Source organism: Poecilia reticulata, chromosome 19 (genome assembly GCF_904066995.2).
Source record: "Poecilia reticulata chromosome 19, P_reticulata-male-v2, whole genome shotgun sequence".
NCBI classification, from domain to species: Eukaryota; Metazoa; Chordata; class Actinopteri; order Cyprinodontiformes; family Poeciliidae; genus Poecilia; species Poecilia reticulata.
The window spans coordinates 21,565,127-21,593,084 of NC_088848.1; the positions used below are offsets into that span (position 1 = coordinate 21,565,127).

Below are 27,958 nucleotides of genomic sequence, written 5' to 3' on the forward strand. Positions count from 1 at the left end.
GTCCTCCAATTAGTGACACCTTCAAATAAAAGGGCAAACCACAAAACGGGATTCCTAAAGACGCTTGCTGTTCACAAGTGCTGCTTCCAATCATAACAATTGAAAGTTGAGTGGAAGGGGAAAATGTGGTTTTAAAAAAAAGGCATATATAACTAGATAATGTCGGCTTTGAGATAATTGTGAAACAAACCCCACTCCACAATTACATGGAGACTTACAAAGTGTGCACTGCAGGTGGCGTACTACTGCTTGTAGGATCTGTGAAGAGTGTCTGCACACTTCTGGTGGTGGTGGTATCATGCTGTGGAGCAAGTTTGCCAACAGTGGCATTGGTATTTAGGTTTAGGGTCAGTTGGTTGGTCTTTTTGCCAACAATGACAACAAGTGCTAGCATTATGGTGTTAGCTCCATGCCATTCCATTGTTCAGCTACAAGTACAGTTGGCGTAATATAGAATTTTTTATATATTTACGAGATAAAAGGTAAATAATTTTAAAATATCACCAAAAATCACTAGTTCAAATCTGCATCGCATGTCAAAAGTGGCCTTGGACGAGATAAAGAGATAAAGTTCCAACAGATTAGACAGCAGCAACTAGCAAACACCTGGTGGAACTGTGCATCTGTTGAGCTCATTATACGAGATATTTCTTGGTGCAATGCTGGTAGAAATGTTGTCAAAGGGTCAATAGAAGAGCCATGCTGTGATGACATCCTAAAGATGGAGTTTCAGAAAGAGCAGGGGTTTTTAAAGAGACAGAGGCCCAATTTCAAGGCAATCAATTACAAAGTAAAAATTCCTTTAAGTCATATTTGATTACAAAGCATTTTTTGACAACTGAAGTTAACAGTTACTTGATTGTGCTTAAAATGGCACTATGTGCCTGGAAAACACATAATACTGCCCCTTTAACACCTTTTTCATCACTGCCTCTGGTAGAAAACAATAATCCTCAGTGATTTATTTAGATGGGCAGAAATGGCAAACAATCATGCCTGTGTTTATAGGTTCTGTCAGAAAGCGGGGCAATTAACTTATCAGTTGTAGTTAAAACACCAGATTAACACAGTCCTCCCTACAGTGGATTGGCCCTTTGCTGCCCCATCTGTCTTCGGCTTGCCCTGCAAATCCAATTAAGTTCTTACAGTAAGTTCCCCTTCGGCTAAAAATAGTCAAAAACTCCAGAAAAGGCAGAACATGGCGTCATTAGCCACGAGTCCAGAGGAAACAAAGTTACGGGGCTGATTAGTTCTTCCCCCTGGGGGGACATGATTGTGACCATCCCATGCCGACGTGATAATAGAGGGACGAACTGTCATGACAGACAGGAACACCGGGACGACGGAGAGGTGGGCGAAATGGCAGCAGGGGGTGTATAAGAGGAGGAAGGATTAGAGTTCAGAGTGGCGGATGTTTGGAGGAACTTAGAGACAATCTTCTCAGGTACCTGATGAAATAAGGTAAGCTCCATAACTTGTAGAAAGCTTGTCAAATGGGTTTTAAGTGGGACATTTCTCAACACAGCACATGTGGGAAGAAAGATGTCTTAAAGCGAGTGATGACAGTGTAATGTGGCTACAGAGAGCAGTGAATGTATTTATATTTATATATGTGCATAATCAACCAGGTTCCTGTGCTTTTCCTTTATGGTTGACGGTGTAACAAGTCAGTTATACAAGAGTCACTCAGCTTGGCATCACATGGTTTTGCTCAAAATCCTTCATATGGTGAAACCAGTTGTTGCTCAGACAAAAGCAATGTTTGCTTTTTTATTTTTACTGGATCGCCATAAAACCTCGATGTGAGATGTTTCATAGAACTGGAAACACACCTGAAAATGACAATCATGCTAACACTTTAAACAGTGATACAGAAAGTTCTTAGAGAGCGGTGTTTATCCTCTGGTCATGGAAATAGCTCAAAAGATTTCCAAGACTCTTTCGTATATTGTTTGTGTACTAATACCAGGTTATTTAGTCATAGAAACACAACAGATCTATTTAATGTTAGGCATTTGATTTTGACCTTCTCTTCCAACCAGATGTGTTTGGATGTGTCCCACATGTCTTAATCAAAGGTCACCTGAAACAGCTGTTGAACTCTCACACAAGAGCCGTTTCCTTTATAGCACATTTATCCACAAGGTCTGGGAACTCTGCTAGGGTTCTGTTGCTGTTCACACTGCCTTATCTGACAAGGTGAACAACTGAAACCCAGAGCAAAGAAAAGGTACTGAAATTTTGCTTCCCATAGATAATTTTATCCTACCATGGCGTCATCTGCATATTGTGAGATTCGTGATTTAAAGAAGCCGCCCAAAAATGCTTTCCAACTCCAGATAAAATATTCTAGACTTAACCACAATGCTATTTTTTTATGTGACTTTGCATTATCAGATAGTTTGGTTGATCTTATTTGAATTATATTGCCCATAACCTGATTAACAGAGCTGGAGTTACTTGGCCAGCTGTCAAACTGCCAAAGTCAGAGAATTAAATGCATGTGAAGCAGTGTTCTGTCGACTGGCAGCCAAGTCAGCAGCAACAGCTAAGAGAGTACATCCAGTTAAAGCACAATAAAGTAAGTTAAAGACTTTAAAACAACAAGACAGCCTGCTAAAAAAAGGACTAAGATGCTTCATTAACTATCAAGCAAATGATTGAAGATTAAATTTGCAACAAACGTCCGATTCGCATTAGAGGTTTGTGGGAAAAATGTCAGAAAGAGTTGTGTGTGGACAGCTGTAAATGGTCCAGGCATCATGACCTTGAACTAGAGTTCTGTAGCTTTCGCAGTCATAATGTCCATACATCTCGTCATCCTGGACTTTACCTTGGAGGTCTTTGGGATATTTGAAAAACATCAACCCAGAACTGTCTGTTTTCCTATGGAGATCCTGGCTGCATTCATAAGGGAACCTCCTTTTCTGTAAGTCTGTAATGGCCTTAAATCGCTCACAGCCAAGTCCAAAAAGGGTAAGCCTCGTGGTGAGCTTTGTGATATTTAGAATACGTTTTGATACGGAAGAACCACAAAAAAAAAAGAAGATATGTAAGATTTTGAATGACAAACTTTGAGATGCTAGTTTTGTGTAATTCTTGTGGCTCATTGTCTTTGTTTATGACAACATAAGGTAGCGGTCAACCCTCCACAGAAATGATTCTAGTTACTTGAAGAACACAGGAAGGCTGTAATAGTATCATCGAAAATATTTCTCTATTGGGTGTTTTCATGCCCAATATTTAAAATGGACAGAACTGCTGGCTTGCAAGAACAAGGTTCTGGGTTTGAACATAGGCAGACTCTCTTTGTTGAGTTGTAATGTACTGCCATGGATTCTGTCTCCAGGAGAACATCCCATCACCCTCAAGTCTCTGGTATTGCACCGTTGTCTTCTCCTTTTGTCTCTGGCTCACTTTGTGGTAGAATGGCAATCAGCACAAGGCATACCCCACATTGCCCATTAACCACTAAAAATACACACTAGTCCGCAACCCTGGGATGATTAAGCACATACAAGTACAGATGCTAGATGGACATTCATGAGATTGCAGTCTCTCATGCCTGACAGAAATCGTCCAGGGGTCTTAATCTGGGTTAAAACCTACTGTCCTAAAAGCCAATGGCAAATTATTTGAAATAATATTCACACTTTTCAAGGAATCCAAAAATGCTTAATTGCAGAAAAAAATCAGATCTGTACTCAGAGCTTTGTGCACAGCCTTGTTTTGGCATGTTACTTGCAACAAACGTTAAGAAACCAGTGTGTCGGCATCCTTCTAATAAGTTAATTGGCTGAATTGACAAATATTGAATGATAAATGCATGAAAAGTGCCCAATATTATTAGAACCACTGGTGCATTTGCAACTTCCGAAAATGTTTGCACAAAGTCTGCTATACAGTCAAGCAGAACTACTGTAACTCTGTTTGACATAGTTTGCCAAAAAGAAAAGCCACCAACGCTGTTTCTTGATGGTTTCAGATTCCAGAATCGGTGAAGAGGCCTCCTTGCTTTCACACTATGATGAAGAAAACAGACAAAACATAGAGGGCATTTGCAAGGTCATTGTGTAATCTTCAGCAGTGTGTTCAGAAAACTGCAGGCTTCCCATTATGTGGGGTTGGAATATTCCCCCCCAGGCTTTTGCGCATACACAAAGGGTTATGTTGCAATGTCATTTGTTATGGTGCTGTCAGCCCAATAGGGTTTTGGTGGAGTGTGGGGCAGTATGGTGGCAACATATCCATGACATGTTTCCAGGCACACCAGCAAGGCTTGAAAAATGAGACTCCGTGACCCAACACTTCATAAAGGCAGTTGGGCCATGCTCATGGGGTGTGATCTGCTAATAACTTGCTAAAGCTTGACACCATGTGAAAGAGTCAGGCCAAGACTTTGCCTGAAGCATGGTCTGATCATAAGCATATGTAGATGGATTGTTACACTTGGAAGCAAATATTTGACTAATGATACCAGTGCTGCAGTGTCAAGTTTTAAAACTCAAGGAGGTTTTTTAATTCCGCTAACATCCAGCCTCAGTCAAATAGATTGCCTAAATTTGAATAGTGTAGCAGGATTTTCACCCAGTGTAATGGTGACAGTACTAAAACAGCAACAATATATCTACTTTACATTAACTTTGCTGAAATGTACATAGCATCATTGTGCATTGGTTCTTTTCCCTTGAGGAAAAGCTCTTTAGTTTTCTTAAGTCAAACATCAGTTGCAGAGAACCTTCACATCTCTGTTGCAGCTTTAGACATGATCAGGACAGAAAGACCCTGACCTGGACTGGGGCAAAAGACCTGTACGATGTTAAATTGAGCTACGATAATCTTAGTTTTGAGATCGTTAAATGTTCTGACAGTAATTTGTTTGTTTGAAAGCATATCAGTACATGTTAAATAAGCCTTTTGAAAGGGAGTGATCATACACTGCTAGTTGAGAATTTAGCATGGTTTAAGGCAGTCCCATCCAAAGCATAGCATCTCTTTGACGTAGCTCGATAAAACATTGCGTCAGGAGTTTGGTGTCCTCCTCCCCCCCTTTCTCAACACCAGGCTCAGGTGGAACCATTTTGCACAGAGCTCTGTTGGATCTGGTGTGTGATTGGTCAGAAGTCTGTTGCCATGTTTTATGCAGAAATGCACTTGGTTCTCTTCAGCTAGTCCACTTTGATTATCGGATTTTTGTATCTGCGGGTGACGTGAATACTTTTGAGGAACACTTATCAGACTGGTGAGGAACATTTGTACAATAATGATTCTCAAATAGCTAAAAACTCCTGGATGGAAATTGCAAAGTCAACCATGGAGAAAGGACGACTTACAATCAAGGCTTTCTCCTTGACTATTTTGTTAAAGTAAAACTGAGAATGGAGGGATGGAGTGGGGATGCCGGTGTGACATTTACTGAAACAGGAGGTGTGTCCCCAGGTGGTCTGACCTATGTTTAAAAGGTGTGCGAATATGAACATCCTGCAACCACATGATGGCGTGTCATCTGTTTGGCTTTGGATGAAATATGGGAGAATCATTAGAAACAAAAAAAATAGTCATTTTATCCAATGTAATGACTGCTTTACTTTAACCTCCACCCAGTGACACCATTAGCTTATCTTGTGCTTGCTTTCAAACAGATTCTTCTCAACCATGTGAGCAAAAGAGGTTTGAAAAGTTGTGAACTATTTTTTCAGAGCTATCTAATGGGACTGAACATCGAGTGTCTCTGAACCAAGCAGGCTAAAGAAGAGAATGATGGCAGAGAATGATGTGCTACTGGAAACAGAGACACAGTTTTTATGTATCTCAACTTTTTGTTTAGCTTGTTATCTAATATTTAAAGTTCTAGTTTGTTTTATTTATTTTTTGCCTTTGTGCATCAGTGGTAGAGACAAGCCAGCTACCCAACAAGAAGACTTCCTTTACATGGCACCTTGGTTCTGAGGTTTAAGTAAGCTAACTCTCAAGCCATTCAGACATCAGTATCAGGAGTATCAGGTGAGAAAATACTGACCCAAGGTGTTTATTGAAGTTTTTGGCAGATCAGAAAGCAGTGTGGAAAATGCACCTGCTGAGCGCAAGGTGGTGGGTTAGTCTATAAAAGTAAAGCCCGGACCAACCCAGCTTAGCTCACTGAATTCATTTGTCTTTTTTCCCGCCTCTTCAAACCTTTTAGAGTATTTACAACTTCTTTACCTTTCTGTAACATTTTCAAGCGGAAAACGTTGATACTTTTGAGAAAGTCGGATCTCAATCAGCTGGTTGTACTTTGAATGTATCTGTTTGTGGCCCTACGTGCTACAAAAAATTCCATTGAAGGAACACTCTAAATAACTTTAGTTTATTAGCAAAAAATAATAATTTGGGGCTAGTTACACTTTAATGTTTCAAATTGCATGCTTTCTAAGCCAAGCACTTGATTTGAAAATGCTATATAAAGTAGATTTTTCATCTCAAGTTGAAAAATCCAAAGGCAGATTTTGGACACGAACAGCATAGGAAATTAAATTGTACGTATTTAGATGTAATTAAGTTGTCCTTAGTGCCCCAAAGCATAGAGCAGACTGAGTGGGTGCTGGTACAACAGATTAATGTAGCCGTGCATGTACAGCAGGACGATCCCTTCAGAGTTTATTTTCTTAATCTTTGAAAACTGTTAGCCTCTTGCTGTTTCTATTGATTAATCTAGTTACGTTGATCACTAATCCTCTAACGTCTCCTCATCCAACATTTCTCGCACACTATACAAGGTCATCGGTAAATATCTGTTTCTATTTCATGGAAAAGATGAGCAGAATTAAGTGTTGAATTGGTGTTGGGTTTATTCCAGCCTCTCTCTCTTTAAATCCTACTAAACTGTAGGCTTAGTGGTGAACAAAATGTGTAGGGTACCTTTTTAAAACTGCAAATGTATCGGTAAGGTTGTGCTCAATGCAAATGGGCTGGACCATTTACTTCACAGTCTTGTGTCATTTTTGCATGTGCAGCCCATGTGCAGCAGGATGGGCACATTTGTGACCCTGACGGAGGTGCTGGAGGCCCGGGGTTCACCCCTGGAAGAGGATGAGGTCTGGTGTCTGCTGCTGGCCACCGCTGATGCCTTACTGGACATCTCCAAAAAAGGTGACCACGTTTAAGTACGAACTTACACGTACAAGAACTGTACCTTCTTAAAAATACAGTTTTTAAGAATCTGCAGACTCATAGAAAAAGATGCACTGTCCGCACTAGATGAACATGTGTCGTAGAGTCACAAAAAAAAAATCACAATTCTCATTTATACGATTCAGAATCGATTTAAAATGTCTCAAAATTAATCCACTGTTTGTTGGTTTACGATTTGTAACAATGTCTTGGTAAAGAGTTTGTGGTCTGCTGTGTTTAGGTCCAGGTAATATGTGTACTGTGTTGAGCCCTGGCTCAGTGCTACTGTCAGCCAATGGGAGCCTGGCCTTCAAGAGCTGCGCACGAAGTGAAGACGTGGCTTCTTACACAGCTCCCGAGGTCCAGCAGGGTCTCACTCCTTCCACCAGGGCTGCTGCTGAAAAGGTCTGAGAGCAGGAAAACCTTTCTTCTGCTTATAAAATTGATTTTTTTTTTTTTTTTACCAAAGTTCCTGTTGGTTATTAACCTGGGTGAAGACCTGGGTAACCTTGGTGCCCCAGTTCATGTTAGCAACAAGCTGTGGTATGCCTGAATACCACAACGGTACATGACATGTAGAAAAAATAACTACATAATTACTCCTAAGAAGAATCCTTTTATGTCTGTATGAACATTATACTAATGAGCTGCTAAAATGATACACAGACTGAATGTTCATAGGTGTTGACCTCACTAAGAATAAACCTGAAACCTCCCTTTCTGCAAAGTTTGAAATGTTATGTTTTTAGCTTGGAACAGTTATTAATTATTCATGAGGGATGTAATAACCATATGTGTACATAAGAAATTTGAAGAACTCCCCAAAAGTTCAGAATACTCAACTGTGGGATGTTCTAAGCTGTTTTCAACATGTTCTATTAGCAATTAGCACAGTTAGCACTGTTCGCCAACTGTAACAGCACTCTGAACAGCAGTAATTTTTATATTTTAGATATTCTTTACTTAATTATAATGTTATACAGACAAATTTACAACTCCGTTGTGCTTTGTGGCAGATAGCTCAGTCAAATAAAATAAAAATAATGTGTTTTTGTACTCTGGTTAGCTTTGTTTATTTTAGCTTCAGCTTTTTAGCTTCTTGAAGCCTCTCGTTGCTCCTCTGCCAAGCTCTGAAGTTCACTCCCCAGTTTCTATTGCCATTAATAACTGAGATAATTCCCCACAGCACAACTTTTGTAAAAAAAAATAAAATAAAACCTGTACCTATTTTAGAATAAAATGTCTAAAACAGTATTGTGTGTATGACCCTCAGGTGGTAGTATACTCACTGGGAATGACTCTTTACTGGTGCGCTGATTATCACCTACCTCAGAATCAGGTATGTTCCTCACTTCTTTTCTTCTCATCCCGGTCGCCGTCTTCCATTCTCTAAGCCGTTTTGGGTTTTGCTGGCCTCTCCTCAGCCAGTCCAGATAAGCACAGAGCTGGAGGGTTTGCTGCTGAGCATGTGTGAGGACAAGGCGGTGAGGAGGACCGACCTGCTGACGGTGCTGGAGACCTGCGAGTTGCATCACAAGTCCTCCATGCTGCCATCCGCAGAGCGCCTCATCAGGCAGCTGGTAGAGGATGTCTACAGGAACTCGGCAAGTGGCTGCATTTTCTTCCTTTGTTTTTTCTGTAAAAGCAGTTCTTTGTTTGTTTAATTAAGCCGGAACGTGCTGTCTCTACAGGCCGACCACGTGGCCATGACTGAAAACGGATCCCAGCTAACAGACCGCAGTCAGATGGTCAGGGAAAGATTACACAGTAAGAAACTGATCCCATTTGTTTGAGCTGAAGTTTGACATCGTTTGCCTTCTTCAATAGTGTGCTTATTGGCTTTCTTGCCAAGAGACACAGAGATTAATACAACTGTTCACAAAGCAAAGTACTAAATATGTCTACAGTAAGCTTTTCCATGGCAAGTTCTCAACAACCAGTTTCACAACAGCTGCGTTTCCATTACAAATGTGCGTCAGTCTTTTGAGTATATTCTGCTAATGTCGAAAAAACACAGTTTCGCAAATATGTTGTTTCCATTAAATAAAATTTTTTTATGAAAATTACATATGAATAAGCTCGTTCATATGATAAGTCATTAAAAAACATGCAGTGCCATGTTCCTCCAACTACTTCAGCGATGGTGCTAGCGGTAATCATCTGCAATGTCTGGGGACAAAAAAAAAAACAAACATCATCCTCCTAGTTCCTGTTGTTTTCACCAGTGGTAACATGTGGCTGTTGATCATGTGACTGTTGATCATGTGACTAGTGTGATGTGAAAAACGTGTTTTGATACGACTGAAAAACCACTTTGTATTAGAGCAAAATCATTTCTCAAAATGAGAAATGATTTTTCTCATTTTGAGAAAAATGAGAAAAATCATTTTTAAGCAAATTAATTTTCATAATTTCAATTTGCGCAATTTTGCGGTTAATGGAAACCCAGCTGCAAATAGATACCAGTAATTGTACAGAAACAAAAGACATTGTAGTTTATTGCTAAAATCAAAGATGCCTAGTACAGCAAAATAATATTTGTAAAAATCTGGGTGGAATGGAAATGCAAAAAAAACCCCAAACAAAAACAAATCCAACAGCATCTGATTAGTAAATAAAAGCAGTATTTCCTTGATGGAGACAGATAATTATTACTGGTGCACTTCCACCGCAGAGCTGTTTGATCCGATTTAAACGGACCAGAGTCCGTTTCCTCAAATAATCCACTTTGCTTGGGAAAGTGTGAAAGCTCATCTGAACTCTGGACTGATCAGTTGAACTCTGATCCACCTGGAATCATCGCCTGGAGTTTAAGTGTTGCTACGTAGCAACCCAAAGAGAGACAGAGTACATGTTTTATACATGTGATTAATGAATATGGAACCAGGATGCCTTTAAATCCTTGCGGGTAGGGCTGAAACAATTAGTCGTGATGAATCGATTATTGAAATAATCATCAACTAGTGTTATCGATTATCATTAACTGGAATATACAGACCCCAAAAAAGGCAATTTTGCTGAAACAAAGTCAGAATAATAATTAAGTCAAAACTGTACAAAAATATATACAATTTGCATTTAAGATACTCCAGAACTCCTCAAGAAGCCAAGTGTTAGCTTTACCTGCAAAAAATACTTCAAAAAATTACATAAAATCTCCTTTTAAGCATATTTTACTATCTAATCTTGAATAGGTTAATCCAAAAACACAATCACCAGACACTGTATTGATGTTAAGTCAGGCAGAAAGGGCTGAGCTTTTCACATTTTGATGTTAGAAGTAATGTTTTAGTTGCAGATGCATCTGCAAATGATCGTCCACTAAACGAATGCTATGTTATTGCATTTCAGGCAAATCAAAAATCTGAAACATTTGCATTAAATTGATGAGGTCCATTTTTATGTTGAGTTTCTTGAAACCACAGTTGCTGTCAATTTTGCTTAAATTATGCATATAATAAAATAATGTGCATTGTGCTATTTTTAATAATTACTGATATCTTTGGACAAAAATAAAGAAAATCTTCAGTGACTTCTATAAAGTGGAAGACAAAGAAAAACAGGATTGTGAAAGCTGGTGTCTGTAAAGAGCAAAACAAAACAGTAGTAGTAAGTGTGGGTTAGTGTTAAGAATGGCAAAGTTAAACCTGACCCAGCCTTTAAGTAGAAATAAGTGCCTCCGACTGAACGGCTAAAGCTAAAAACGTTAAATAAGAGAGTGGAATACCTCAGAGTGTTTTTCATACATTTTCACTCTCGTTTAACATTTTTAACTTTAGCATTAGCTTTATCTGTTCAGTCTGAGGTACTTATTTAAGGACCATGACATGCATTGTTTTAAATACATTTGTCTTTTGACAAAGGTGCTAGCGAGTAGCACGGTCTTTTGATTTTTACAGTCTATCTTTTCAAAGAAAATATCAAATAGAAAGACTAATAGAAAAAAATGCTAACCCGAGACTTTGCAAGAGCAATTTAAACACAGAGGAGTCACCTTGCAGGGGGGATAGTTCCAACCTTTACATACAATTTTGAGGGAAAACAGCTCAGTAAGCTAAGCAAGTTAAAAGTGCCTCAGAACGTCCCATCTAATTTCTTTAATTAGTGCATAAGCTGAAAAGCTGTGGCGAGCCGTTTCCTTCTGCACCGCGTCTTTAAGCTGGCTTACTGGAACGGTTGAAGGTCCAGCGCATAGACGGTGGCGACATTTAAAAACTTAAAAACAGTCCTGCACCATGATTTGATACACAAGTGCTTACTCCAAAGTCCGGAACATATTGACTGTTCATTGGGAAATCATTTGATAAATAATGTCCAGATTTTCTGCAAAACAGAAGTGAGACGTTGCAAGTCATTACCCCTAGTAGCTATCTTTGCGTTTCAATATGGCCTCTTCTCGCATCAACAGTAGTGAGCTGGGGCGGAAACATGTTTGTTTTACAAGAAATGCATGTAAAAGTGTGTCTAAATTAATGGTATATGGGGCACTTTACCTTGGCCTTTATAGTTTGGGGGTGTTAATTTCACTATTGATTTATTAGCCAGGAGGCTAATAAGTCTATTTTTCAAAATATGCAATTATTAAGCTTATTTAGAACAGACACAGCACCAGAACCTAATGTATAAGATGCAAAACTGCCAAAGCAACTACTAATCTAATCTTACCTAATGTGTGTTTCAGGAGGATCTTTCAGTAACTCGACATGGACCCTAAAAAAGAAGATCCACAGAACCTTTTCAGGAACATCGTATCCAGCTGATACTACAGGGTAAGGAGTCCAAAAATATTCTACACCGACTAAAACACACTCAGAAGTATAATCAGAGGAGTAAATCCTTGCAAATCTTGGTTCCTTTGCAGTCAATAGAATCTTGTTTTCATTTATTAATCTAAATAATATTGAGTATGGTAAAATATAGCTGGTTTTATTAGGTACACCTGGTAGATATTCCAACTACATTGCACTCAGGATGCACTTAGGCATCCAGACATGGCAGAGAGCAGCCTTGAACATTGTTGATGGTACCAAACAGATCAGTCATGATTAATAGAAATAGCTTATCTACTGGTGTCAGAGGTCAGATTTGAATGGAAAGGCTGGTTTGAGATAACAGAAGAACTACATAAACTGAATAAATAAATCTATTAATCATTTTAATAATTCTAACTGGACTAAAACAAGATAAGTTTGGTCTGATTTAGCTTCAGGTTCAGGTAGTGAGGAAAAAAAGAATGTGTATGTATTTTTATTTGGTGTATGTAAACTACTGGTTTTAACTGTAAGTCAAGTCTAATCTTGAAGACGGTAACAGTAAAATAAAAACCAACACTGGGTGTTGGCTAACAACAAGGAACTGAAGATTGTTGGCATGATTTTGTCACAAACCAGACAAAATCATTGCCTGGTTTGATGAGTCGCAATTCTAGCTGAGTCAAGCATGGATCCTTGTATCACTGTTTCTTGGTGGTGGTCTACTGGTGTATGGGATATTTTTTTGGTACATGTTGAGCTTCTTAGTATCCACTGAATGTCATTGGATGTCACAGCCTACGTGAGCTCTGACCATATAAAACTGATTTAACATCAACTGTGTTTAAACTGATGAGTTTTTTTGTTTCCACTGATGAGTTTTTATGCACATTTTGAAGAATTGCATTAGAAACGGTTGATGGAAATAGCAAAAATTCAAAAAAACTTCTCAGTCTTGCAAAAAAAAAAAAAAGAGGGGGGGGGGGCAATATATAGTACTTTATCCTTGTTGGGGGTGGTTTTTGGCTTTTCTGAAGTAGAGTTAATACACTAAGCAGAAGATGGAAACACGTGTCAAATAAGGTCTAACAACAAATGTCTCCATAAACTGGAGGGACTGTGCCTTACCAGAGACACTGTCCCGCTAGTTACAGTGAAACTAGCCAATGTGTTCACTGTAATCCACAGTGAATTGTCCTCAGTTTAACTAAATACATTTGGAGCATGGTGGAATGAGAGATTAGCATCATAGATGTGCAGCTGACAAATCTGTACAACCTCATGATGCTAGCATGTTAGCCATGATCTCGTAAGTGACAAATGTCATCTCCTATCCAACTGAGACTAGAAAATTCTCTTACCCCAGGATTCCTTCGGGAGGTCGGCTCAGAGAAAGTTATCCCAGCTGGCAGCATCTGAACCGTACCCCCTGCAGCCCGTACATGGATGGCAATCGAACTACCAGCGCAAGATCCCTCCTACAGTTGGAGTCCACAATGAGTTTGAATGACAAGAAAATGAAAGTGAGGCAGCATTTCATGCTCTATGGTATCAAAAATAAAACTGAACTCTTATTTAAATGGCATCTATGATGTCCTGTTAGAGATTCATCTCCCTTCCTTTCTGGGTTGTAGGACATGGGTCCAGAGTTTCTCAGAGTTTTAGAGGAACCCCTTGTCGTTTTAGAGCTGCCTGGATCCATCCTGGTAAGTTCATGTTCTCCAAAACTACTTTCAAGCACCTTTGCTTTTTTTGGATGTCAAGTTTATTCCTCTGCCCCTTTGCCCCAGACAAAGAAAGGGAAATCTCCAGCCACCCATAGAGAGCTCAGTGTGGTGATGCCAAATGGTCAAAGCATCCTGGTCAAGTGTGAAGTGAAAACCAGAGGAGGGGATGTGTTTGACATGATCGTGGCTCATTCAAACCTCGTGGAACATTTCTATTTTGGCCTTGCATATATAGATGGTAAAATGATTGAAGTGATTGGTTTGCTGTGACTACCTGTTGAATGGGTCTTTCTATGTCAAGCCACTTATCAAGTCTCTTTGATCTTGTCTCTATTCTGTGGTCAGATAATGAGTTTTTCTTCGTTGATAATGACACCAAGATTTCCAAAGTGGCTCCAGATAGCTGGAAGAAAGTGCCTACAACAACTTTTGTCCTTTTCTTCAGGATCAAATTCTTTGTGAACAACATTTCTCTTCTTTTGTAAGTCTTTTTTTTTATTATTGGTGAGGGTGGACACTTGATAGCAAGTGCTCCAGCTTACTGGTTTACTAAAAGAGTTTCTTGTAACAAGTCTTAATAGATTCACTAGTAGAAGAAACTTTCTCTCATGATCAAGAAATACTTCAAAGATTCTAATTATGCGTGCTAGACCTACAGCTCCAGTTGATTTGTTGCTGGAACAGATCAGGAATTACCAATAGAGAAAGTAAAAGTTTCCCAACTGATCCTGAGTAACTTAATGTCCCCGGTTTCCTCTCTTAGGCACAAACAAACCTGTCATCAGTACTACCTCCAGCTTAGGAGGGACCTTTTAGACGACAGACTGTCCTGCCATGAGGAGACTGCTCTGTACCTGGGAGGTCTGGCCTTGCAGACAGAGTATGGAGACTGCATGCCTGAGGTTGTACATTTAGAAGAATGAGAATACAGTGGACCGCCCAGTAATTGTAGGGGTTAGGCACCTGGGCCCTCATATATTTTCATCATATAAGTATGCATTGTGTAGTATTCATTGTGTAGTATACACAATGAAATATAATATGTTGTGAAAGCCTGTACTCTACTCCGTTTAGGTGTATGGTAGAAACTACTACCGACCTGACCAGTACGTCTCCAAGAGTGTGATGGAGAAACGTGCCTTGCCTTACATTCAGGCAGAGCTGCTGAGACTTCATACCAATAATGCCCAAATGCTCACAGATGAATCAGAGCTTGAATTTCTGAAGGTAGCAAAGTACTTAGAAACAATAAAACTCACGATGCTCCATCTGCTGCTTCTGAAAGTGAACGCTGTTCTGTTCTGCAGGTTTGTCAGCAGTTGCCTGAATACGGCGTCTTGTTCCACCGTGTGATACGGGAGAAAAGGCCTTCGGACGGAGAGATTGTTCTCGGAGTTTGTGCCAAAGGTGTCATTGTCTACGAGGTTAAAGATGGCTGCCGGTCCACCGCTCAGAACTTCTTCTGGAGGGAGACGGCTACCATCTCCTCTAGCGTGAGAGTCCTCCACAGTGGCACGGGACATTCTCGCGTGTTTCTGTTCGCGGTCTAAAATGCGCCTCTTTTATGAATCTGCAGAAGCGAAAATTTATAATCGAGTGCCGGGGCAACCGGAAGAAATACGTCTTCATCACGGAGAGGTCCAGGATAGCCAAGTACTTGTGTAACCTCTGTTCTGCCCAGCACAAGTTTAACAATGAGATGAGCTCCCGGCAGCTAAGCCACAGCCTGGTCTCAGGTAAGGTTTGGCTGCGTAGACGTCTGCTGCCAGACTTTCTTTGTAGTTTTATTGCACGTATTTAGCAGAAGGGACTACATTCCACTGCAAGCTCTGCGCTTCAGCTTCTACTCTTGCATACTGTAGAGGATAGCAAGCATAACCTCTGCATCTTTGTCCAGAGGATAACATTGTGCAGTACGCAGCTGTGTGCCGTGCTCAGAGCAGCCAGCTCAAGTCCATTTCGTGTTCCGAGACGCCCCAGGACAACAGCGGCCTGACCACGCCGCAGGAAGAGGCTCTGACCAAGCTGTGTGATGACGTCACGGCCAGAATCGAGCCCCGTGTGAAACATCACAGGTATTTCTTTCACCTTTTGTACTAATCTGGGTTTCCGCCAGTGTATTATAAGTCTGGTGGGCCTCCAGGCTTTACATGTAGTATCACCACCAGACTAAGCGTTCTTTATTTATTATAGTTTTTCTTATACATTATAACAATGATAGCAAAGACAGGTTAAAGAGTCTCTTTGGTGAAACGGCTGGAAGCATAATGGCAACATAGTAAACTCAGTACTTTGTTTATTCAGCAGAATTCTGTAACAACTGCCTGTGTTTACCAGGTTACATGCTAACAACTTCAGCTAATAAAATGACAAGTCACAGATAAAAGATCAATGAGTTTTGGACACTTTAATTAGGATGAAACAACTGAAGTGCAAAAAATGTATATTCATTTTAACTGGTTTCTTTTGTATTTGCCTATTTAAAACTTTATAGTTCATGTTTAGGCATTAATCATGTTTTCCAATAACAGTTATCTAGTAATATTTTCAAAATTCCTGTCAACTTTAAAAATCTTTTGATTCAAACATACATCGAGTCTGTATACATCCTTTTCTTTCACTTTACCATTATTCCTTAGTTTGTTACTTCAACATTGTAGTTTGTAGTAAAACAAACTTTTCAATGACATTTCAATGTCATTGAAAGACATTAAAATGTCTTTCAATGTGCTATTGAAAGACATTGAAGTTAAGCTAAAACCTGACAAGATGTGAAAAACTTCTAATGCATCAATGCTTTTCCTCGGAAAACCAGGAAATGTACTTGCTTTTTTACCCTCTTGAAAACATGACTTCCCCTATGCACAACATCTAAACTATTTTATGTAAATTCATTTAACCTTCATGTGTTCCTTTAGCAGCACCTGCTCCAGCAGCCAGCCCAGCAGCACAGGTTTACGCTCTCCATCCTGTTCCCAGAGGAGCGGGTCGGAGGCCCATTCCGGATCCCCAGCAGCCCGAGGCACAGCGTCTTCACACTTATAGCCCAGCTTCATGTGCTCGTGTGCTTCTGCTCTAGTCAGCCAGTAGTTTCCCCTTCAAGAGAATTTTGTGTCTCCTCACTCATTCAGAGCGATTTCTCCTTTTGGCTAATGTTTGGTCGTATCACTCGTCCAACAGAAACGCCACCTAAACTGGGCACTCCTTCGGAGAGGGAAGTCGTCTGTATTTCGCTGAAGAAAGACCCAAAACTAGGCTTGGGTAAGGACATCACTCTGCACTGCATATAACCTATAATTTATAATTCCTAGTTATTGCTAAATGTTTTCCTAGGGTTAGAATGTGAATACTAGCTGTCGGCGTGTTGACAATGATTAGCAAAACACTGCATCACTTTTTCACTCTCTATATTACACATATATTTAAAATTTAGTGTGTAATGTTGACAACTTGACAGGTAAAACCAGTGGGAGTCATTGTTATCGAGCAACTTTTTGCCCTCCTGCAGGAAGCTTGGGGGCGGGGTCTTGCGTATGTGATGTCATGCTGCAACATGTCAACAGAAGCAGCCCTGATCCCGCCCACTGAGCTTGATGTGTGAAGTTGACGGTTTAAATTCATTCATGATCCAGAACATGAATAATTTACCAGACATTAAATACTAATATGTAGTTTTTAAAATGAAGTCAATACATTTAATCGAGACTCATACAATTAATTCTATATTTAATAGTGTATTTATTTCTAGTCTAAAAAAAAAATTATGACACATTAAAATAATTATAACAAAAGGTATTGCGCAAATTTATTTGGCACTTTTCACTTCATAATGAACAGCCTGTCATCAAAATCAAATTTTTCTGGCATTTCATTTTTGGTAATTCTAACTGACCTGAAACAGGAAACGTTTGGTCCAATTTGACATCAGGTAGTGAGCACAAAAAAAAAACGGTTAATGTCTCATTTTATCCAGTTTATTTAAACTGTAACTTGTACTTACACAGGTATAGTTATAGTCGGAGAGGACACAATAGGCCGCTATGACTTGGGCATTTTTATCGCCTCCATTGTGCCTGGAGGACCTGCAGACAAGGACGGACGCATCAGACCAGGTACATGCTTATAATACTAAAACATATTCATTCTACATTAAATAATACTTAAAAATGGATCATCTTGATTTTTTTTTCATGTAGGAATGCCTTTTTTTTTTAACAATTAGTCTCTAAACGTTGCTCTAATGTCTAAATCTTACTTATTGAATTCTTCAACACCTTTGATGAATGACTATGGGCAGTGTGTATCAAGTCATGTGCTCAGAAGGACAAAGATTGTGTTCCGCATGCTCTGGTGGGGTCACCCTTTAATGTTTGACCTTTGCCTTCAGGGGGTCGCCTGATATCCCTGAACCACGTCAGCCTGGAGGGCGTCACTTTTAGCGAGGCAGCAGAGGTCATGGAGGGCAGCCCTGAGGAAGTGCAGCTCATTGTCTCTCAGCCTAAAGGTGCTTCACGTGCTCTATATCAATAGTAGAGCACGAGTAGTCATCTGGTGTTCTTTGTCTCAGTGTTGTTTGAGTAATTACTCCACAGATGCACATATTTTAATAAGATGTAAAATGGTTACTAGATATTTGTTTCATTTCTATCCTTTACTGTTCAATTTTGCCCTTTTATCTTTAGTCCTTTTAATTGTGGGAGTTTTTGTTAGCATTAAGGCTACACCCTGTAACTGAGAATCTATAATTTGATGTGGGCTTTCTATTTCTGGAGACAAAATAAAATAAGAATATCTTGGGGAAAAAATTACATTTATCTAAACTATCTGGATGAAAAATGTATTCAAAACAGTTTCTTCAGTACTAATTTAGTAGCAGATTAAGTGTTGATAGCTTTTCTATATACCGGTACTTCAAAAAACCTACATGTTAATTCGAGTCACAAATTCAAATATATCTTAGAAAAGAAAATAGTTATTTTTAATTGAAATAAACTCAATACCATTTCTCTAGATTAACTTGCATTATAGGCGTTAGCAGGCATCTTTAACAGACAACTTGCTAGCTTGATTTGTTGTCAAGTTATCATGTTAACAGTCACAGTCATGTCCAGAATTTTTTTTAAAGTATACAATATAACTGAGAAAACATACATGCTACTTCAATTGAAATTTGAAATTACACATCAGAAAATATCTTTGAAAAAAAAAAAAATTCTTTACAACTGAAATAAATTCAAAGAAAGAATTTTAAAAAGCTAGGAGGCTTTAGTTAGCATGTTTGCCAGACACTGAGCTGTTTGCCTGAAAGCAAACACACACAACAACATTCAAAAATTTATTTCAGAAAATTAATATAGTTAAGGTATATCTTCAAAAAATGTATGTCCTAACTTGATTTATATATTTTAGAATTTTTTTTATGCAAGCATGGAAAAGGACTAGTACCACTAAAAAGAAATTCTGAAATTAAAATCATAATTCTGCCATTTCACTTTGAATTAATTATCAGAATTTTGGAATATAAAGAAAGTGAGCACAGAAAGAAACAGACTGTTTAGGTTTCAATTAGCATGTTTACTTCGGTTAGCTTGCGCATTTGCACTTTGAAAGAATAGAGGAAGGTTAAAGCAATTCTGTCTGAAAATAGCCCTTTCCACAAAAACATTTCATGGATTCAGATGAGTAACTGCTTTGGTAAATGATGATTGTCTGCTAGCCAGAAACGACAGCTGACCTTATTAATCTAGTTAGCATCCGGGCTAGCTTAGCTCAAACATAACAGCTGTACCTGGAACAAAAACCTACTGTGGTTTGATTTGAAGGTAGAAAAATGTATCTATAACCTCACACCCCTTCTACATGGCTTACTAAACTTTGGGTTGTTTGTACATAACATGTATTGCTTGCATTTCGTCACTTATTTGATGTTAAATCAAGTCTGGTTTCTAGTTAAAGCATTAAAAATAAACAAAATGTCTCGGTACTGAAAAGAAAAGCAGAGAATGAAGTTTTGATTTGATCTCCACAGTCCCACTAAGTCCCATCAGCATTCGCTCTCCCGTGTTGAGAAAATATGGGTCCCAGACTACGCTGATGACAGACGGACGTTCAGGAGACGATAGCCTGGATGAGATTGTCTCCGTTGTGATGACACCAAAGGCCTCCAACAGGCTGCACGTCCCACGGGACGTACGAGCCCCCAGTACACAGGTAGAGCCATTTTAGTGGATATATTTTATTTCTTTTTATTAATTCAGTAACTCGGTTCACCAAGTGAAACTTATAATATAAATGAATTACAAAGACTGATGTTTTCAGGCTCTATTCCTGTTATGATTTTCCAACGTACAGCTAATGAAGACAACAATTTTAATTGGAATATTACATCAGACCACTAAAACCCATTTTTAATTTACATATTTGGGATTAATGAAGAGGAAGTTTAACACCTGCATAAATGTTATTTTTAAAAGGTACTTTAAATCTGACAAACAAGCCTCAGCTGAACACATTCTATTCTATTGAAAACGACTGAATGTAAATTAGTGTAGAAAAAAAAGGAAAGCATGATGGAACACCAAACGTGAGCATCTGCACATAACACAATGGCTACTTAAACCATAAAATACAAAAGTATAATAGGATATAAAGTGAAGATTTATAAAATTATGACGGGCCTAATCTACCTAGTTTTTTTTACAGCAGTGACCTATTGTGACAAAAAGTATAATTCAGAGACTAAAATTCTATCAATCATAAAATATTTGCTCCAGTTCTGACCAACATTGTCGCTACAATGAGAATGGGTATCAGCAGCTCTATTTCTCCAGATAACTGGCACCATGCTTTACTTAACCCACTGTGAAAAACACAGTGGCAGTGGATGGAAGCAGCTGAAAATCTCACTCTAAATGAATAACACATTGCTCATCATGATTCACCTGATTCAAATTATTTTTTCGAGGACACTGACAACACTCAAACTCAAGCTACACTTAGTTCTTCCATTTCAAGGTGTCATTGATATTCATATTCAGTCAACTCCTTAAGGTGTGTATTTTTGAAAAATTGTCTTTTCTCCTTGTTGCTTCTGTGTTCCCTTCAAACGTTTTGGCTTAAATTTTGATATTTTCTCCTGTTGGAATATTCTCATTGTTTACTACATGGACTAATACACAATGTAATGACAAGGTCTTTGTGTTTTATTTGCCTCAGGACGGCTGCCCTACACCTCCATCTCTGAACTGTGTGGGGCCAGAGGAGATCTCTGTGGAGCTCAGGAAGATCTCTGGAAATCTGGGCATCAGCATCTCTGTTAGTGTTTGGCAAGTTTTTAGGTTGCAACGCACGGCGGTTTTCCAGCTTTACTTTCGAAAACCTGTCATTCTGATAAATGTGCTTTCAATGCTGGCAGTGAACGGTCAACTGTAGCACCTGATCTGAAGCAGTGGGCCCCAAAGACTCTTCCACTTAAGCTGATTAACATCTGAGGTCTGACAGGATTAGATGGGAATGCCAAGGGTTGGCTCATCCACACTGATATCCTCAGCAAAACTGAGCCAGAGCATGACACAGAACTTTACACCAACAAAATACGGCATGTCAGATTATAAGGATATTATTATGTCTTAGTTTTAATCTATAAATGACTTATTAAATATTTATTATAAGGAAATATAGTTCTCAAACTAAATATTACAAATTTTGTAAGTTTCTGTATAAACGCTAATGACTGTGGTTGAGTGAACCTAAAGCACAACTGTAACCAAGTAGGAAAAAGAAACGTGACAAAACACAAGTTCATCTTATAACCAATTAGCATGAAAAAAATGACTCTCTTGGTTGGTCATCATATACAAGAATGTCTTTAGTTAAAGTCTATATTTACCACTTTAGGTAAATATAGTTGCTCTTATAAGGTGCTAAATAAATAAAATGGCTCAACATATCATGAATGCAATTAAGGAAATCCTCTTCTTATCTAACTAGGGTGGAGCAAACACTAACATTCAAAACGGGGGAATCTACATCAAGAGTCTTGTTCCCGGAGGGGCAGCAGAGAGAGACGGACGTTTACACACAGGTACCACATTCCGTTTCAAACGTATCAATGTGTGAAATCTGATCAGTCTGACTGTTTTTCCGTCTTCATTTTCCACTTTTTTTTTAATTTACAGGTGATAGAATTTTGGAGGTTGATGGGATTAACTTTCATGGGTTCACCTACCAGCAGGCTGTGGAGTGTCTGGGTAAAACCGGGGAGGTAAAGGACAACATGAGAGCAAAGAACTTGCATATGCAGATGACAATTGGAAGTTTGGTGTATCAAAAGCTCATTTTGGAAATGTTTGCAGAACACATTTCAGTTGGGACAAGTCCCAGTAAAATGAAGCCTAGAGATTCTGATACCATCTCCAATGTAATAATCATGATCTGGTCAAGGTTTTTGAACTTAACTGATATGAATAATGGACGGGAATAGCATGGGTTTGAACTGCACTCCAAAGATCTGCAATTCTTCTGCTGGACCCACCAATACATTCATCGTCTCCCACTTATCCAAAATCTGGTAATGAGGATAATGAGTATGGGAAATGTTTGGCTCAGTTTTTCTTTACCACAAAGAGCTATGCAACGCCTCCATTACAGCAAATGGAGCTCCAATCCATCTATCTTCTCCTGCTTGCACCATCACTCATTAACAAGACACCAATATGCTCTCCACTCGAGGCAATCGCTGACCCAAACCCAGAGAGAAAAGTTTATGTTTTGGCAGTTTAGAACCATAGCCTCAGACTTGAAGGAACCAATTCTGAACATTGGCCAGCTCAGACCTGACTGCAAACTGCTGTAGTAGTACCTACTGGATGGAGGTCATGGCCTGAGGAAGCCAAGAGAACCACTAAATCCACAAAAAAAAAAAAGACGAGCCCTTCAGGTTTCCAAACTAGACACTCTCCTCTCCAGGACTGTACCTTGAGATTCTGATCATGAATTTCAGGGTCTTGAAGCCCCTCCTGGTGGAGTCCAACATGCCCCAGGAACAGGCTTAAGATTGTGACTAGAATACGGATACAGCTCTTTGTTCATAGTGGGACTGGACAGCTGTCAGGATTTTCACTGGCACACTGTACTCCCTACAAAATGCTTCAAGGTCATGACCGTCTTTTCTAAAGCAGTTTTTTTTTGTTTGTTTTTTACAAAAGTGGCCTAATATGCTTAGAATACTAGGCCTCATTTAGCAAAGACAGACATAGGTTTGGTTGCAGAAATCTTCTTATGGCATGTTCAAATCTGTCTTGTGAGGGCTATTCATTGCTCTGCTCTTCTATCATCTAGGTGGTCTACTTTGTTGTGAAACGGGAGTCAGTCAACCTGCCTAAAGTTTCTGTGATTGCTGACACAGACAGTCCGATGTCCAATCAGACAGTTTGTCAAACCACCAGCCATCTGAGGCTCAACAGCTCGTCATCCCTCAGCTCTCCCACAAGCACAAGGTCTGACCGTTCCAGAGACTACAGCTTCGTCACTGATGGTAGGACATTTCAACGCAGGTTAGGACCAGTGGACTGAACTGCACAGCACTAAAAAGTCTGAAGTCATTACAAATATTAGATAACTAGCAGTACACTGATTGTAAAATGTAACAGAACCACATTTAGCAGCAATAACCTCAAACAGTTGTTCTCTGACACTGTTGAGGAGGAATTCTGGAACCGTCTTCTTTCTGTTGTATCAGATGACTAAGACCTCCATGTTCACAAACTCTTAAGATCGCACTGCAAAGTCCTCATTAAAGATAGTTCCAATTAAATAAGTACAAGTGTGACATTTTATATATTGTCCTCCACAGGGGCGCCGCCATAGTGGTCCATAAAACAGTATTGATGCCTAGGGCTGGACGATATGCTGGGAAACGTATCACAATACAAGTGTTTCATATAATAGTTATTGTTGTTTTGTTTGTTTGTTTTAAATATCTGAAACAATGTCAACTGATGATGTAACCTTTTATCCTTTATCCAATTTCCTCTCAAGCTGTTACACTCGTATTCTCCGTTCACTCCATGCCGTTGTTTTTTGATTTTTAAGAAGTTATGAGGTACGATGATGGAACCTAAAACATGTCACTCAATAGGTTGTTGCTAGGTAACCAAAGAGTGAGTGGGTTAGTTGATGCCGTCAACCTAGCTTAGTTGCTAAAGCCTTTCCTCTGCCTACGTCTCCCAGAATGCTGTGCATTCCTGAATTGGAGTTCAGTGAAATTATTGAACATTATATTGGACGCATCATATATTGACATTTATCATGCCTGTATTGTGATATGCATTGTTATTGAGATATTGCCCAGCCCTAGAGCCCAATGCTAACTACCACAAATGCTAATTTATTTAATATCATAGCAGTTCCTATATTTATTTATTGGAAAGGCTAAGTGTGACTGTTATTATTTGAATTTTTTCATACAGCAACATTTGTTTTCTAGTCAGTCAACGAGACGTCTGCCATACGTCTGTAATATCCGTCACAAGCCCAAACTGCCCACAGATGGCTCTAATTTCAGCTGTATCCAGAAGGAGTGAAATGTATTTCACTCTCAATGTTGAATTATCATATTGCCTTAAATATATTTTCTGTTGAGAACACTGAGCTATGAAATTTCGACTCACTCTATCAAACTGCAAATGATACAGAAAATGCAACAAAAGCAAAGTGTCTGTTAGTGTGGACAGAGCCTCAGGATATATGTTAATGCAATAAAAAGGATGATATAATATTCCATTAGCAGTGGCAGGAGCAATAATATGTAAATGTTATGTCTTACTTAGCATTTAAATGAGTTGCATCCATCAAGGAAAATATAATCTCAGCCTTTACTGGGATAATATCAGTTGCATTAGAAATGCATCGGAGCGCTCACAGCATCATCAAAAGTTTAGTTTGTCATTCAATACTGATGAATCCACATCTCTTCTGTAAAATGGCCGACTACAACTTTCTTAAGTCAAAACGCCGCATGAGTGCCATCACCGCCATATTTTTATTTGACTTATCACGTGAACAAGCTTACTCACGTGTGACTTCAATTAGATTTCTTCTTCAGTGTTAAATTACAAAACTGTGTTTTTCCGACATTAGCAGAAAATCACACAAAAAAATGCACATTTGTAATGGAGAAGCAGCTACTGTTTGGGTTTCATTTGTCCTTTCTTTCCCACATCCGTTTCTTCTATCCAACCGCCACACAACCTTTGACCTTATCACATTGCTTCACTGTCCTGCCTCCTCCTCCAAAACCCCAAGAAAATGTCAAGGAGGTGACTCTGACCAAGGATGTCAATGGTCTGGGATTTAGCTTTCTGATGTGTGAGCTGGACCCACCCACCAAGGACTTCAGCAGCCTGGTCCGGATAAAGCAGCTCTTCCCTGGCCAGCCTGCGGAGCAAAGCGGCAGAATTCAGGAGGGAGATGTCCTGCTGGCTATCAACGGCCAGTTGCTAAAGGACCTGTCCTATCCAGTATGTGTGAAATTGAGTTTTTAAATTGTTTGTTACTGTTGTCATGACTGTAAATGGTTGTTAGCTAGATACTTTTAGGTATTCATTTGAAGCAATGGTTGTCTGGCTTGAAGCAGGCCAGAGTCATCAAGTATGTCACGTTTTAACACAAATCCAATCTCAAAAGCTGTCGTCGCGATTAATGCGCTTTCATTAACAATTAACCTTTCGTCACATTTATATGTCGTGGAAATTTTTAAAAATGGTAACTAAAGAGGAAATTAAGATCCGAGGTGGTGCGCCACCAAATATCTTCATGTGTGAAACAGGAACTTTCATAATCTTTGGGGGGGTTTTTTTGTTTTGAGATTTGTTGTCACTCTTTGTTGTTCATATTTAACTAATTAGCTTTAAGATTTCTCATGCTTTTGTAGGTGAGAATTTAGTTTTTGTATTCTTTCTTTCCTTGGCTCCTTGTGTGTAGGGTTAATCATGTCAATGTCCTTTTAGTTTCTGTGTAGTCTTAAGTTTGTAGTTCTTAGAGTTTTTACTAAGAACTGTTTGCTTTTCATCTTTCCTCTCTGCATTTGGATCAATTATTACACCACTACATTATTGACATAAATTATAAAACTTTAAATGGTTTAAGTGAATGTTTTTTAATACAGATTTTTACACTAGCTTGCTTTTCTATTACATAATGAGCCGGAATGACCAACTCATTCAGGTTTATGCTAAATGAAGACAGCAAGACAGTTATCTGCAGCAGAAACTACAGTTGTTTCTTATCGCTGTTCAATTGCACTTAACTTCAAAAGTTGTGAAATATCCCTTCATGAATGAGCCTCAGTGAACCCTGATATATCTGTGTAAACCGCTGTTCATCTGTTGGTGCAGAAAGTGCTAAAGCTGTTCAAGAACTCCCCAGCTGAAGTGAGGCTAACTCTCTGTCGGCCGTCGCCAGGTACAAACATCCACTCATCTTGAAAAAGATCCACTCGTCAACTTCCCTAACTCCTCTGTTTCTGCAGGGATTCTCCCTTCCATGGACCATTTCACCAGCACCTGATCCAAATGTTGAGCTTCACACCAGCACTGGTTGATGTTTTGAAGCAACATCATGCTTTCAGATGAAGCAGGAGGTGGTGATGGATACTGAAGGCTTACAGTTGTTCTGACCTGTTAGCAGAATGCTGTTGGCACTGTGGAAAGGTCAGCATTGTTTCTGATAAACAGCTACATTAGGGAAATGCACCGAGTACTCATCTAGATACCAGAATCATTCGCAATCCGACCAGAAAGAAACTCAAATCTTGTGTTTTTTTCCGCTCAGTGAATGCACCACACCTAAACACTACGGAGCCAGGTTTATCTGTATGCCGTCATTCATAGGAAAGGAAATCCAAAGTGCTTTACTCCAAATCAAAGGACTGACAAGAAACGTGGAAGTTGTTTCTGCAGCAAAGTGATTCATCGTTTCCTCTTGTCAGTATTGTCAAGGTATTAGGAGAAATCCAAGGAAGCACAGGGACACAAGAAGCTGTTCAAAAGAAAACTATTTTCTGACACGTTTCGAGACATGTTTGTGGTTCGGTTCAGGCTGCTAGAGAGCGCGAGAGAGCAAGACTTTGCCAGATCACAAGAAGGGTGGTCAAACACTTCAATGTAATTAAATCTCTGTGTTCATATGAGGATCTGAATTCCCTACGGAATATACAAACACTGCTTTTTACAGTCAAAGCCCTGGAAGACCCAATCATGAGTTAAAAAAATTGACACTACATCAGTAAAACCGCTGTTCTACAGAAATCATTCTCCTACACATCACACAGTATGGCTTGATCTTTGGTCCTAATATTAGTAATTTATGGCAGAAAGGTTAGAAACATTTACAACAATATTTTGATATTTTAATAGTTCAAGAATAATCAGAATCAGCTCAAATCAGTATCAGAAGGTCCAATTTTACCAAATCTGTGGTATAATCTGTGCATCTCTAATTTATTTCAGTAAGTACATTTTAAAAATGTGGTTTAACTTGCCCTCTTTCTCTATTCTTTTCCAAGAGTAACGGTTCATTGGTTCCTTCCTCTGTTTTCTTTACACAGTGAGGATAGCAGAGGATAGAAAACTGGCTCAGAGAGTTTTCTGCCAGGTGCCGATGCAATCTAGAACCTCACAGTGTGTCTGAGGATAGAGGAACCTGATTCCAGGTATGTTGTAGGTTTTTAGTTAATGTGATGTGGTCAACAGCACCTTAGAATCCATTGGTCATAGCTTCTACCTTTCTGCAGTACAGATAATATAGATCTTATAAACAATGTAGGGAAATGTACCTCATAATGAGCAAATCTGGGAAAAAAAGCCGTTTTTGAAAAAGAAAAAAGGCAAGCGTGTTAATATCCACTAGATGGCAGCATTTACCAAAACGTGACTGATTTCAAATAATGACTTTCATCGATGGATGTCTCCTTCAGGAAACATCATGACTGAAAGAAGAAGTCCAACACAGAAGTTTCCACCAAGAGAAGAAGACTGAAGTGACGAGAACAAAACATTGTTTAAAACATCGGCTTACATTATGTAACCAAACAAAAATAAAAGCTACTGAACCGAGTCTGAAAAGACTATGATGATCCAGTCTAAAGCACTCATTTAGTATGTGAACAAACATAGACAGCAAACACACACACAGACACACATCTCCCTGGGTGAGAAGCCAGCAATGGCCCCTCGTAAATAAGGGTTCCTGTATATTCTGTGAAATCCAACTGTGCATCTGGATCCCATCAGAGCTTGTGTTCTTTTGCAAATGATCCCAAATGTTTCTAAT

The 27,958-nt window shown here is 39.2% G+C and overlaps 1 protein-coding gene and 1 long non-coding RNA gene across 5 annotated transcripts in view; one reads left to right on the plus strand and one right to left on the minus strand.

The window, feature by feature from the left end:
* The first annotated feature begins 1,171 nt into the window (after positions 1-1,171).
* frmpd2 (FERM and PDZ domain containing 2) lies at positions 1,172-27,742 on the plus strand. 4 transcript variants are annotated; one of them, XM_017310636.2, is made up of 30 exons: positions 1,173-1,461; positions 6,993-7,128; positions 7,391-7,554; positions 8,423-8,488; positions 8,574-8,753; positions 8,841-8,916; positions 11,831-11,918; positions 13,267-13,423; positions 13,535-13,606; positions 13,691-13,865; positions 13,973-14,108; positions 14,391-14,529; positions 14,702-14,854; positions 14,935-15,120; positions 15,204-15,363; positions 15,525-15,702; positions 16,546-16,649; positions 16,808-16,888; positions 17,632-17,739; positions 18,015-18,131; positions 19,656-19,837; positions 20,843-20,941; positions 21,617-21,710; positions 21,805-21,890; positions 22,967-23,162; positions 24,932-25,146; positions 26,023-26,089; positions 26,157-26,337; positions 27,234-27,338; positions 27,603-27,742. In XM_017310636.2, exons 2-28 carry the CDS (start codon positions 6,996-6,998, stop codon positions 26,192-26,194), a joined length of 3,450 nt encoding a protein of 1,149 aa, XP_017166125.2. In that variant the 5' UTR covers positions 1,173-1,461; positions 6,993-6,995; the 3' UTR covers positions 26,195-26,337; positions 27,234-27,338; positions 27,603-27,742. The 4 variants fall into 4 exon arrangements, with proteins under 4 accessions (XP_008436149.1, XP_017166125.2, XP_008436148.2 ...); XM_008437926.3 differs by having other exon boundaries at positions 16,549-16,649; XM_008437929.3 differs by lacking the exons at positions 15,525-15,702; positions 16,546-16,649.
* LOC145549136 (uncharacterized) overlaps positions 17,633-27,958 on the minus strand; it is a 37,163-nt gene continuing 26,837 nt past the window's right edge. Inside the window, exon 3 of the long non-coding RNA XR_014085102.1 lies at positions 17,633-17,709. This is a non-coding gene — a long non-coding RNA (uncharacterized LOC145549136). The remainder of the gene's footprint in view (positions 17,710-27,958) is intronic.